At 37.3% G+C, this 14,779-nt stretch overlaps 1 protein-coding gene across 3 annotated transcripts in view; it reads right to left on the bottom strand.

Annotated features, from left to right (window-relative positions):
• LOC124154163 (titin homolog) overlaps window positions 1-14,779 on the bottom strand; it is an 83,894-nt gene that overhangs the window by 50,710 nt on the left and 18,405 nt on the right. For all 3 annotated transcript variants that reach the window (XM_046527714.1, XM_046527715.1, XM_046527713.1), the window contains exons 7-9: window positions 14,425-14,610; window positions 6,293-6,374; window positions 5,397-5,540 (exon numbers count right to left, since the gene is read on the bottom strand). In XM_046527714.1, the coding sequence (XP_046383670.1) occupies window positions 5,397-5,540; window positions 6,293-6,374; window positions 14,425-14,610 (412 nt within the window). The remainder of the gene's footprint in view (window positions 1-5,396; window positions 5,541-6,292; window positions 6,375-14,424; window positions 14,611-14,779) is intronic.

Below are 14,779 nucleotides of genomic sequence, written 5' to 3' on the forward strand. Positions count from 1 at the left end.
GTTTCTCTTAAGGTAACACGTCATCTTTGGTGTTGCTTTTGAGTAAATAAGATTATTAGGCTTCATTTTCCGAGCAATAATGAGCTAGTGTTATCCTGAAAACTATACTCCTCCTCAATACCAACTCTTGATTTTACACACTTTGATTTTAAACAGTGCCCATATTTCGGTCCCTCCAACTGCGTAAAATCAAAGTTTTACTGTATATCACATTGCTGCGCCTTCGCCCCTTCGCTTTGAAGGCAATGACGTCACATGCAAGATCGGACGTGTTCTTCCCGCGCTCCTTCGCTCATAGCCTCGTAGCTTGAAATACGGAGGGGAGGGAGCGCGCTCCTTCCCCTCCGTATTTCGTTGCTTGCTTTGAAGACGGAGGAATTGCTTTCTTTCCCCTGGACCTCTCCTTCCGCGCTCTTCTTGGCGCGCACTTCCGATTTCTTCCATCCACAGTTTAGTCCAACAATGAACACACTCGTTCGAATTTTATAAATCGCAGGTTTTGATACCAATATAATTTTCAGTTGCAATAATCCTCGTATTAGCGTCTGAAGATAATTTTTGGAAAATCAGGTCCTCAGCGTAATGGAAATTACTCGGCAAGACAGATATTGACTATTAACCAGGTATGTCCTTCAAAACTACGCGTTTCTCTACGTTTGATAAGCGATTACTATATGCAGTATAAATGCCGCGGGATGCCCACTCGTGGCAATAAATTTAGCGCGCGCTCCGGAGCGAATCACCCCGCGCGATCTTTTCAATGTTCACCTCTGGGGTACCGACGTGATGGCGCGATGCTTACAAGAAATTCAAACAGGAGCATTTTAAAAATACGTCACTAAGGGAGAAACCCCTACCTGCCGCTTGATTTTGACCCAGGGTTTCAGATGACTGACTCACGCTGTAAACCAAGGCCCCTCAGTTCCCCTTGGACTTGCGACCGGGTAGGGGAGGGGGGGGGGGGGGAAGATAAGAAGTTTGTGTAAGAGGCACACCCCCATTTTCGGCTGCAATGTTTGGGAAAAAAGGTGCGCCTTTTACAAGCGCTTATACGGTATTTATTCCACTCCCAACCTCCTAACCACCTACAATGAAGCCGCAGGTTATGCAGAATCCTAGTTGAACAATAAAATTATGCCAGATATAAAAATACAGTAAAACTCACTTGTGGAAAATTTCAGGGGACCATCGTCCTATTTTGTTATAAACGGGATTTCTTTATATCCACGATAAAGGATTATGCCCTGTACATCGCAGGTTGCTGGCTAGTATTCAATAAATCATCTTTATTAAAGCAACAGAACAATAACAATTAACCATCAACCCACCCTTTCCATTAAACAGCTGTAAAGAAAAGGATATTAAGATCAACAGTAGAACTATGTGGTGATGGTTACACGTGAGAAAACTTATTATAAGATGAGGAACGGTTAAGTAGCAAAGATGGCATTAATTTCTATATCAAAGAGGAAATAATTCCCCAAGGGACCAAATAATAATAGTGGGGATTTTGTATCATCCAAACACCTTAAATGCGGGGAAATTAACGTTGGCAATTATAAGAAAGTCCAAGGGACTGGAAACTCTCATTGTTTGAGGCAGGATTATGTTACATGCATGATCATCACAAGTTAGTTTTACTGTATATTAAGTAAGGCTCCAAAGGTTTCATTTTATTGTCATTTTCACTACTGTTTTCAATACTTGATACAGTAGACTCAGGCTAATACGAACAACGTTATTACGAAGCAAATCGTTGGTCCTCACGAAAAGGTCTATCCAAGCTATAGTAAAAGAAACCTTTTTACAAAATTATAATTTATACGAAATTATGAACCTCAGCCCCAGTCCCACTGGTTACATAATGAACTTAATTACGAAGTTCCACGAATAAGCAACGATATCTAGGTGGGCATACACTATGCTACGTTTTCATGATGCGCCAAGTTCTCCCCGTGTTCTGTGCCAAAGAGTATTAATTATGGTTCTTTCTTCAGTATGCACACAATAACATATACAGTAAAACCTCTTTACATCGTAATGGAGGGGACCAAAATTTGGGCAATTTGATGTATGGAGGTTCACTATAGAGAGGTTTTAGTGGTAGGCACCATTTTTTCATATCGTTAGGAAATGAAAGGTGATACTGTCTTTTAAGCCATTATATTACTATATTTAAGTATATAGGTATGCATAAGTGAACATATATTTACAATTTAATGATTACACAAAGGTAAAAGTAAATTGTTCAAGAGGCCTTTTTAGAAAATAAATTAGTTAATGGGTTTGCTTAAAATTTTTTTCAAACTCTTTCGAAGTGATGTTTTCAATGCCACGAGCAGTTTTTAATGTCATTTTCAGTGTAAATAAATCACTAGCTGTTTTCGTTGATGCCTTTTGACCTAAGAAATAATTCCCTGGTCTAAGGGTTGTAATTAACTAATAGTGTTCGGAGGAAAGAACAATGGTTTTATATTTCTGAACATAATTTCTTCACCCTCGTATTTAACTGCCTGAGTATTTTTTATTTGTGCAGCCTAGCCAGTTTCTTTTGTTTTATCTCGGTTGTTTAAAATAGATGTGAGGGTGAATGATGGTATTCCAAAGGTCACTGCCTTCTGGCTGTCCTCGTTGATGGCTAGGAAAATTGCTATTTATGTGGCAATGTCAAGCAGTCGCCTTCTTTTATTTCTCGAATCCATCATCAGCCTATGATTAATTAAGTAATTTTCTTATTTTATGGCAAATAATTGAAAATAATCCTTATTATAGCTTTTAGAATTGATTTATCATTCTTATAACATGTGACTTGTTAAAGATTATAAAAATAAACAGGTGACCACGGCGAAAAATAGACAAAAAATTGAGCATAATTTTGAAAATTTTGTTGAATTCCCTCTCTCCAAAATACAATGCACGTAGCGTTCCGAAGAAAAACTCTGTCGAGGGCACACAGAAATGCTAGGTCTGCGAAAGGACGTGATTTCCCGGTGAGAATGCTGGGCGAACTACTTCAGAATGCGGTGGCGACGGTAAAAAATTTCATTGCCCTACCGCGTATCAGCTAATTAGCTGCCTCCTTCACCTAACACTGGCGCATGGATTGATGTTCGTTCAGTATTGCTAGAAATTGACGTCCCGGACTCCCGATGGAATAGTCAGATTTCGCGGCATAAATACGCAGGCAAGACATATGACTGTCGCTAAGCGCAATAAATTTTAAACTACGATCGTTCACGAAAGCATCGAAAAAATTACCAAGGCGGTAGCAAGAAAGTGCTACACCGGGAAATATGGGAATAAAATAATTGCGAAACTGTATTTGATTTATTTCAAGTCGCGGAAAATTCTTGAAATATTTTCATTTTAGAAGCGGAAGTAGCAATGCGGTCGAGTAATTCTGTCTCGATGGATGGGAGTGAGGTTAGTTGAAATATTTCCGTCAGCAAGTGATTATAGGCTGCGCTGGTCGCCTCTTTTATTAACTGAACATAGTATGTAGGCACTTACAAGAAAATAAAGCCTTAATTAAAGGAAAGCGAGTGGTATCGCGCGATTTTGACCATGATTCGAGAGAAAACGATGTGTTCTGTCTTCATTTACCGTCACTTAATATGATTAGGATAGTTGGATGCCCTAACTAAAGGTTAACGAGAAAATTACTTAAGGTGTATAAGAAAAAAATAAGCGTGAAACATTTATCGCTGAAAAGGTCATTCCATGTAGGTAATCGCGGCTGCATTAATGGTCTCTAGTTGTCTCGGTACGATTTGCGGAGGTAGTTAGGCCGTCTCAGGGCTGTCTTGTTGGTACGATATATGGAGGTTTTACGAGATAAAGAGGTTCACTATATAGAGGTTTGCCTATAAATTTACATGTAAATCTGACGGGACCAGAGGGTTGGTACGAAGTATGGAGGTTTACGATGTAAAGAGGTTCACTACATAGAGGTTTTACTGTATGTAATAAGATTCATTCCTGTGGGGTCATGGTGACCTACTCATTACCGCTCGTAAATTGGATGTACAGTTAGTCCTCTTCTGACGCATATTCGATTTACGAATTTTCAGAGATACGAGCATTCAAAAGTTTCAAATTTCGAATTTGGCACCTTCTGATTTGGTCAATGCGACGTAGTGTGGCGTAGAAGAACTCGCAATTTGGGCATAATCTGAACAAAGAATCATTTAATCTGTTCCGAAGTAAGGAAATGTTCAGCATTTCACCCGTTCTTCCTTACTGCACAGAGCGATTTTTTTTGGCTCCAGATTCGTCGCACGCCCAGCTAGAACAGTTGTCACAATCATGAGCTAACACAAACTTGCGATCAGTGCTGCGTTCTGCGGGATAACAGCACTCCTCGATGCCTTTAATAGTCCAGCTGATCAGAGTTGCCCAATGACAGCACAAAAGGAGGGGCAGAAAACCCTGCGCCAGCACAGTTTGCAGCCAATCGTGGTGCCCCAAACTCACCTCACACCCTCCCCTAGTCATACAAGGTTGTCACATGCATATGGAGCACTGAAATAAGCCTGAACCACCAAAACAAGCCCTTTCTTTGAATCAGCAAACGAGTGATTCTTCCTTTGGGTCCTTCACACTCGTTGTCTCTTCCGCCTCATTTCTTCATGGAACCCTTTTGTTTACAAGTGACGTGGGCATTTCCCTTTCTCACATGGCAACTTTGCACCCTAACTAGATCCGCCCTCTGCCTGTCATCGGACAACACTTGGCGGCCGGACTGTAGGTTTATCAACTTACGAACAAGGCCTCGGAATACACCCAGTTCGTATATCGAGGACTTACTGTATTCGGGAAGATATCAACCGTCGATTGCCTCATACTACACTGCATCCTTCTATTGAGAAACTGAAACGAATTTTCTTGCTTATATATATTTGCGCATAATTTAATCGCATATATTACGCACTTTTTTCTTCGACGATTCCTAATAGAAAAGTTCATACGAACTTCGTTAATATGAACCTCCAGTTTTTCGGTCCCGTGAACTTCGTAATAACGAGTCTACTGTATGTACATTGGTACAATTCTGGTGAATGGCACATACGTATTGAAAACAGTTGGGCAAAAACTAAAGTTTGTGCGACATTAACAATTATATTATTAGCCATTGTGTAAGGCCAGCCATATTAAGTTATGCCACAGACACATATTTAATTTTCACTCTTAGCCTAAGAGGCCATTATGGAGGACAAAACTACTGAGCCTAGCACTTCCTGCTGAGGTAGGTGGCTGGCAGAGTTGAAATAGTACCAACGCCTAGTGCTAAAGGCATCCATGTCCTATGATAGATGAGGATGCCTTGAATCCAAGGAATCAGCATTAAAATTCTTGAAAAAGAATGATGTGAAACATTGAGGGAGAGAAATAATGACCTGCAGAAGGAGATGTGGTAGCAGCAACAGGCTGTGGTGCCTTCTCTGTGTGATCATCTGTGCTAGCACCACTGATGGCAGAAGTAACCAAGTTCTTGATCCCCGCCGACACAGATGGAGAAGCAGCACTTGAGACTGGAATGCCTTGAATTGAATGAAGACATAAAATATTGATATTCCATTAAGAAATACTCTATTTAATTTTTTTACATTAATAAAATCACATACAGCAGCAGTGCTATTTAAGAGTGGTCAAGTAACAATACACTCATTTGATACCATGTAGAGGAAAAAATAAAAAAATAAAATACAGGAATCATAGCAGGGAAACCCTAATCCAAACCAACATTCGGATTAAATCACTGAGTGTGTGATATTTTCTGGAGGTCCATATGACCACAGCAAAGTTTAAATTCACAGGCTAAAATTTGGCTAGAGTCCTCCAATGATCTCAAGTAATGGTTTAAACTGAACATGACAGACATGCGGCAATGATAAAGGTACACAGGTACACTTATTACTAATTTTATTTTAATTTTATTCTCAAACCACCGAATACAACTCAAATTGGCCATTTTATAACGGGGTATTCAACGAGTTAACGTACACAAACAACCATGCCCTGGGTTGGGGAAACCTACCCAGGCAGGACTCGAACCCACGACCTCTTGTTTGGCAGGCAAGGACGTTACCCTGCCGCCACCGAGGCCAGCAAAGATTATCTTCCAAGATTATGAGAAAAAAGGGGGGATTGTATTCAGTGATGATTTTTTTACATTATTTTTTTTCCCTCCTGAAGTTCCAAAACACAGGGGTCATCTTAGAATCATTTTCATCTTAGGTTCATGTAAATAAAGTATTTGAGACAAACTGAATATCATAGGCCAAGAACTTACCTGGAGATGAATTCAAAAGGCTTGTAATTGTAGGTGATGAACCTCTTTGAGCTGTAATAGCAGAATGCAAGATAGATGATGCCTGAAAATACAAAAGATAGAGAGTATTTTAATCATAGTCTCCTACTGTACTTCCTTTCAAATGACACAACCAAATAGAATATCTTGCACCAGCATCATCTTAAGTATTGCAAAAAACGTTGATTATTAAATCAGCAAGCACAACCAAATTTTCATCGTAACACCCTTTCCATATTTTTAGAGTGTACCAATAGAACATACCTCAAGAGGATTCACCAAGAAAAAACCTCAGAAGCAGGTTTAAAAATAATTTCTATTAACACTGTAAAACTTTGAAATGCAGCCAATAATGGGATGTGCCAAAAAGGAAAAGCTCCAATGTTGATAAGGGCTTGTAATGTCTTATGACTTTCCAGAGGTTGCACATCTTCATTCAGCATGAGTTTCCACCAAGAAAAGGTAAAAATTAATATTCCCAGAAATGTAGTGCATATCTCTCAATGTATTTCTCAAATTTACCAACCACCTGGTTTTATTTTTCCTTGCTGACATCATCACTATATTGGAAAGCTAAAACCATTTTCAGTTCATCTTGCACAATCTATGATTAAATATTACTACCCTAATAATTTTGCCTCTTTGAATAAAAAATTTAAAGCATAACGTAGACTAACATCATCAACAAAAGCTCAATTTCCATGATTTGTGGACTCAATCATCAAAAACTATGTGTTTCCCCAAAGTTTCAGGCCTTAACAATGGATAATAACCCCAAAAAAAAATTGAAACACGATTTTTAGTTTTTTTTTACTATATCTCCAGTTTTTATTTTTGTAAAATCGTTATTTTGATTTTAAAATGTAAATACAATTATGTTCTACCACCCTGTTTTTTTTCAAAATTTTTAGACCGAAAACTAAACTTTTACATAAGTTTGAAATATTCAAAAATAAATTAAAAAATTTAGGAAACAATAGACACGCCGAAAAAAATGTATGTTGTTACCCTTACATCAAAGTATATTCCTAATTTTTTCAGATTTTTAAAATTGGTGGAACACTGTCAAAAACACGAAAAACTGCTTTGCACCATTTGCATCTATGTATTCCAGGCGGATATTTGAGTTGATTGTTGATCAGTTTGTAATATTATTAATTAAGGCTACAGATTAGCATAAACAATTCCTATCACATTTAGATTAGTCGTAATTATTGGTTACAACCATACTGCTAAGCTTTAAGTTTGTCTTCCAGCTTCGAGAAATACAATGACGGCCGTAAATGTTTTTCTTTTATCTCTCCTGCTTATAATTATCCTTGAAGTTATTGCCAGCATTTGAGACATTTTCTTAATTACTGTGCGTATATGAAAGAAGTGGTGATAATTAGTACATCGACTTTTCAAAAATGAATAAAAGCCGTTCTACACGGGGTAAATCTTTGCGCAGGTTAGAATTGAAAACGTTTGTTGAAATGCGAGAATCCAAACCTGCAATTAGAGCAGGGGCTATTTTCCATCTCACAACAGTGCATTCTCTCGTGCGTTCTAGCAATTCATCGCTTTACAAGACGCAATTTTGACTGCGCCTTCGTGCATACGTAAGGTTACGCAATTATGTTACCCGAGTAAAACGGCCTTAAGTCACACTAGTACAGCATTTACGGCACAAAATATCATTAATCAAGACAACTTCATTAATTTCTTTAGAAATTCCTTCATAAACTAAGCTGTGTCAAGCAACTTTTTGTTTCTGGTTATTTCCTTGCAGTGAATGCCACACCTTATTCATTTTTATCCATATTCTGTCTCCCTGTAGTCATGATTGACTCTTCGAACAGATATATTGACCTTTACGGTATACTCTACCTATGAAGTTAAAAACGGTCCATATTTGAAAAACCAAGAAAAAGAATGGGTTTGTAATTTAAAACTGAATTCATACGTTACGGTAGCTAAGCTTTATCGCAAAATGATTTGTTTATGTTACATTTTAAAAATAATTTAAACGATATCTCCATTATATGATACCATACATAGAAAAAAGGAATTATTTAATCGAAAATACTCTTTAGATAAATTTTTATGATAAAAATTTCGTCATACTATCGTTAACATCACAATCTCTATCCCTATCAGTTGTTTACTATCGGAGATATTATCTCTTCGCATTCCTCAACTCAGTAATGGAATCCTCTATAACTCAACTTTGTGAGGTATAGGGAAGCTACCTGGTTCCAATGGGACACACTAATTGCACTTTTCTCAAGCTAAAATGCCACCAATGCTCCTACCGAATGAGGTGACTCTGGTACCTTTCCCGCCTCAGCGGATACCCGGTTTCAACGGACGAGATCCTTCGACTGCCCCACTTATTTCCACTGAATTGGACTAACTCTTCCAATGTACATGCATGTACACTTCTATTGTATTACATTAATAGAAATTATAGCATTCATAGAAACCAGCCACTCTTTAAGCAATTTATCGAATAATTTTCTCTCGCGGTGCTGCACTTAACTTGTCTCTATTGTTTAACACTCACTGATTAAGAAATTAAGCATCAGAGAAAGCCTCTTATACTGGCATTAACATTGATGAAGTGTCATCGCTTCATCGAAAACTGGTCCCCAAATATTCAGTCATATTGTCGCTCATATTGTCTAGTAAATTAACATTAACAAGAAAAACATTTACAGCCATCATTGTATTTCTCGAAGCTGGAAGACAAACTTAAAGCTTAGCAGTACGGTTATAATCAATAATTACGACTAATCTAAATGTGATAGGAATGGGGAATTCCACTGAAAATGGATGATTATGCGATAAAAAAATATCTTTTGTGCTGAAAATTACAGCGAAAGCAGTTCTTCTCTAGCCTGCGTATTATTCGTAAAATTCCAATTTGAAAATTGTTTTTGAATCTTGCGCTCCAAACGACCCATCGCCATGTTGGCTGATCGTGACGTCAGAGTCCAGTAAACAATACGTTTACGAGGTGCCAGTAGAGAGTAGACTATTTGTCCCAGTTTTAGAAAAACCTATGTATCAACCTCTTACAACTTATTTTTTATATGTTAATTTCATCCTTAGTCATGTGAAATATTTATCCTGAATAATTGAAAGGTTTAAAGCATTTATGCATGCTGGAAGATGCAGTAGAGTCTTGACAAATAGCGCTTGTTACTTTTTCATCATCCTTATCTACGGCGATTTCCACAGTATTAGAAAATTACTAAATTAATCTACCTTCAGAATGTTCCCAGAATGCGACTTTTCGAAGTCGGAGTCAACCATTGCGCAATACACGCACCGTAAAACTAACTATTCACAACTGTTTTCACACATCCTTCAAGTTATGAATCAATGTCATCGTAGATGTTTGTTATCGTCGTTACTGTTTTGTTATTACCATGGAGCGAGTCTGCTTATTCGCATTCTGACGTCACAGGGCGTTCTTGTAGCGCAAAAGAATTTAGTAATTTTTGCGAACTTTGAAGCTCTCTAGTAACAAGAATATTGAGAATTAAGAAGTCATACTTCGCATACGTTAATAAATTAAATTTAAATATCTAGACATGCAAAAAAATTACCTTTTTAATTTTATGAGAGCACCCCATTGTTTATGCTAATCTGTAGCCTTAATTAATAATATTACAAACTGATCAACAATCGTTGCTCTCAACAATCAACTCAAATATCCGCCTGGAATACATAGATGCAAATGGCGCAAAGCAGTTTTTCGTGTTTTTGACAGTGTTCCACCAATTTTAAAAATCTGAAAAAATTAGGAATATACTTTGATGTAAGGGTAACAACATACATTTTTTTCGGCGTGTCTATTGTTTCCTAAATTTTTTAATTTATTTTTGAATATTTCAAACTTATGTAAAAGTTTAGTTTTCGGTCTAAAAATTTTGAAAAAAACAGGGTGGTAGAACATAATTGTATTTACATTTTAATATCAAAATAACGATTTTACAAAAATAAAAACTGGAGATATAGTCAAAAAACTAAAAATCGTGTTTCAATTTTTTTTGGGGTTATTATCCATTGTTAAGGGCTGAAACTTTGGGGAAACACAGTTTTTGATGCACTTAAAGTGTATATTTTTTATTTTTCAAACCATCGGGGGGCACTTTTCACCATCTTAACCGGCTAGACCCTTTACTAAGAATTACAAATTCATGCCAATTTCTTAGAAAATGATGAATCATTACCAATGTAGTTCATGTTTTATATCAAGGCTAATCGCCTCTACGAACTGCTATTTATCTTCCTTTTTCTAAATAAAAATTTCTGTTTTGTCGCATTGGTTTCACAATGGCACCAAGTACAGGCGGTCCTCGACTTTCGTACACTCGACTTTCGTACAATTCGCACTTTCGTACATTCAAAATTGACACATTTTACTCGACTTTCGTACGCTAAATTCGGACTTTCGGACGCTGGTCCGTAATTTTTTTAAAATTCCCGCCATGTTTATTGCGCATCCCAACATTCAATTGTTTCAAATTGCAGTATCGGCAGTATATGCGAACAATATGAACGTATATAATGAAGGAAATTGTTGGTAATTGACTCTGATTTAGGTGATTTATTTGGGAGAGAGACTGCCTGCTATAGGCTCCTTTATCAAGAGAAGAGGAAAGCCTTCATTGAAGATATTTTTCAAAAGAAGTTGACTAGATATCATCGAATAGCTTTCAATAAAACTAGTAAGACCTTCTTTTTAATTGTGTTTTTTCGTTTGAGTGCTGTTTAATTCATGTAAACCTTCAGCAACGATATTGCACGAAATATCACCCGAATTCCGTTTGTATTTTGTCTTTTTTGAATAACATGCGGAATATACGCGATCACGAATGTCACCTGCCAAATGTCGAATTTTGGTGTAAAAATTAATCGGTATCCAGAGTGCGGGTTCAACGAATACATTTTTTTATGCTACTTGATATGTCCTTTTATTTATAGTGGACGTAATAAGTGGAATGTCAACTTAAACGCCAAGAGTAAGTTTCACTCGATAGCCAACGGAGTTCTTGTTTTTTTAACTTATATTTGCATTTTCTGCGTATTTTCGAAATAAATTAGATGATTTGAGGAGTTTTATTAATATATTATTTAAATTAAGTTAATTGAAATGAATTCCGTGAAAAAAAAGGTTTTAGTACGTAAATTCCGCTCTTTTGGAACGTAACCCCTAATTAGTATGGAAGTCAATGGTTCGACTTTCGTACAATTCGACTTTCGTACAAGTTTTCGGGAACGCATTGTGTACGAAAGTCGGGGACCGCCTGTATGTAAAAAATTATGGATTTTGGACATTCCTATTTAATGGATTTTAACAAAAATCATTGAAGATGCAAGTCCACAAGAGCACTTCTGATGATATACATTCCATTGGAAGTGAGTGCATTAACACTTATGACAATGTAAAGAAGTAAATCCACAAGCAAGAGATATTCACATTTTGAAAAAGAGCGAATACACAGAGATAAATTGAAAAAAATTATGTTATATAATCGTAAAGGGAAAAAAATCACATTCAAATGCCAGTTTCTGCACTTGATGTTAATCACAATGAGAGAGCGGCCATGTAAAAGTAGCAAAAGTATGCAAAGTACTCTCGTTATTATGAATTTCACCAAAAAACCGGAGGCTCGTAATAACGAAGTTCATATGACAGTTTCTTTTAGGAATCATCGAAAAATATATAGCTGGTCAAAATTTCTCGTCCCTTCAATCTCCAGTGTATAAAATATGTGATTAAATTGTGCACAAATACAGTAGAACTTGTTTAGTACGTTTCTGAAGGGACCACAAAAAATGAATGCACTAACCAGGAAAACATGCTAACGAGGAAAGTAAATAATAGCAGCTGGGGACATTGCAATCAGTGGAAAAGTTGCTGTAATTACAATTACTATCGGTAGTTCTCGTAGGATTGCCTTCCTGAACTCTTTTCACATTTAAAATCAAGAAAATGAGCACTACATTGAAAAACATTACATTGTGAATAAAAATCACAATGCTTGATAGATTTCCCTAAGACAATTACATGAAAATTGCGTCAATCTCCCATGATTTATCCTAATTATATATTTATAGCAAGAGGACAAGTGAAGCTAAGTCATTTCTTCTTTATCTCAGCGTACTTGGAGAATGTAACGGCAACCCTGAGTATGTCAATTGGTTGTTTTTAAGCATCATAAAAATTGGGCAAAATTTCATTGACCTTAAATTACAGCAACAGCCGTACACATTCGCTTCTGCAATGAAACCATATTGATTGTGATATTGATCATATATCGATTAATAACTCACTTACGAGATTATTACATTACAACATCATTACATGAAGATTTTTATACTGTACAGCTGAAATTTACTTGAAAAATTTGTCTAATGTCATCTGCTTCCTATTTCTCGTGCCGAGATCAAGTATTTTTATGCTAAGCTTTGCATGGAGATTCAGAACATCGTCTGCTCCCACAACAGTAATGCAATGACGCACATTCTCCATAGCCTCGACTGCTTTAGATAAAGTGGGAATTGGATAAGACTCATTTCCTTCCTCAGCATCATGTTCATCACTTCCATCTTCGTTTACTTACAACTCCTGTCCATGAATTTCATTGATTAACATGGTTTGGCAAACAGTGAGATCATCATCACACTTGCATTACTCGTTGAAATTCACCTCTCCAGCAAGGATTTCGGTCCACTTCCTCAAGAATTTCAATCTTTTCTAAAGTTGTAATCTGCTTCACTATTCACTTTCTCTCCATTTCTACTGTAATTTAACTGCCCTCACTATGATAACTTGTGCAATAGCAACAACTGCCCTCTCGCAAAATTTGTGCAGAGTATGGCACTCCAAAGGCAACAAAAGATGAGGAGCTCGGGGTGGGGAAAAATGGGGCTTCCCATTGGCTGCAGTTTGCATAGTCAGACATTCCCGAAAAATGGCTGCATTTTATAATTCATCACATCAAAAGAATTGAGAAATGCAATTGGATAAACCTATACAAGGTGTCGAGGAGAGTGGTTATCCTGAAGAATGCAACACAGCATCACAATCTTACGTTAATTTACGATTGTGACGAATTGATCTTGAGGAATTGATGGAAGCCAGATCAGTTCGTCACAATCGTGACTAAATGCACAATTGCAATGCAGTGTTGCATTCTGCAGGATAACTGCACTCCTCGATGCCTTGCATAGGTTGATCAACTTATGAGCAAGGTCTCAAGGAACAAATCTTGCACGAATATTAAGAGTCTCCAAATTCGTGATTTAATTTATTATTATCAGACATTGACATTCTTACATCCATTACACATCTCTCTTTCTACGAATGCATCTTCTTCGTATATCAAGGACCTGCACATAATTTAATCGCGTATATTATACACTTGACTCTGAAGATTTTAAGCGCGGGAGATTGAAGAGACAAGAAATTTTGACTAAGTATGTTTTATTTTTCTTTCGATGATTCCTAAAAGAAACGTTCATACGAACTTCGTTATTACGAACCTCCAGTTTTTCAGTCCTGTGAACTTCATAATAACGGGAGTCTACTGTATAGAATGGCTAGTCCCTTTTTGTCGGGACCAATGATTTACCACGTAATAGTGAGAACTTTATAATAATGTTGTTTGCATTAATGAGAGTCTACTGTATTTGTTTCGTAAGGGGTCCTATTGGTACCCCACCCCACTTTATCTTACTGGTATCGAAGATCTTCACAACTGGCTGACTTTTTGGCCAAATGATCTGATTGCTTGGTGCTACCACAATCCATACAATATGCATGAACTCAACGCACCCAGCACCCAATATTGCAGCTCTATGAATGGAATTTTCTATCCTGCAAAGCCCTTGTAACAAACTACCATAGTGAGTAAACTTTCTGTTCATGAGAATTAAAAAAAAAATATAACGGCATCCAAAAACAAATGACATGGCAATATACAGTTGAATTCGAAAAGGTATAGAATGTAGAAGTAGGAAATAAGTCAATGAATACTAAAACAATGTGCAGAAGAGCTTAATAATAACAGCAACCAGTGAGAAATGTGCACTGCGCATCCCCTTGAATCCCTCCTCACCTGCAATGAAGGTGCTTGCGAGGGGCTCTTCAGAAGGCTAGTGAGGAGGGGTGATGTAGGCGTGGGAGTCGCCGGTGCTGATGTCGTGCATGGCAAGAGAGCAGGGGTAGGCTGAGGGGATGACTCTCGGAGAGGGCTTGGTGGCTTAGCATCCCCTTGTCCCTCCAACGACTCATCACCAATAACCTACAACATTTCAATCATTCATGCATTAGACCCCAAAGATAAAAAAGTACGTGAAATGTGTAACACCACCACACATCAACAAACATGCTATGTGGCTGGCATTTTATTACAGAATAGACAAAAACGAGAAGTGTACATAGCACAAGGAAGACACGAATACACAATGTAC

This window comes from Ischnura elegans, chromosome 2 (genome assembly GCF_921293095.1).
Source record: "Ischnura elegans chromosome 2, ioIscEleg1.1, whole genome shotgun sequence".
In the NCBI taxonomy this organism is placed as follows: Eukaryota; Metazoa; Arthropoda; class Insecta; order Odonata; family Coenagrionidae; genus Ischnura; species Ischnura elegans.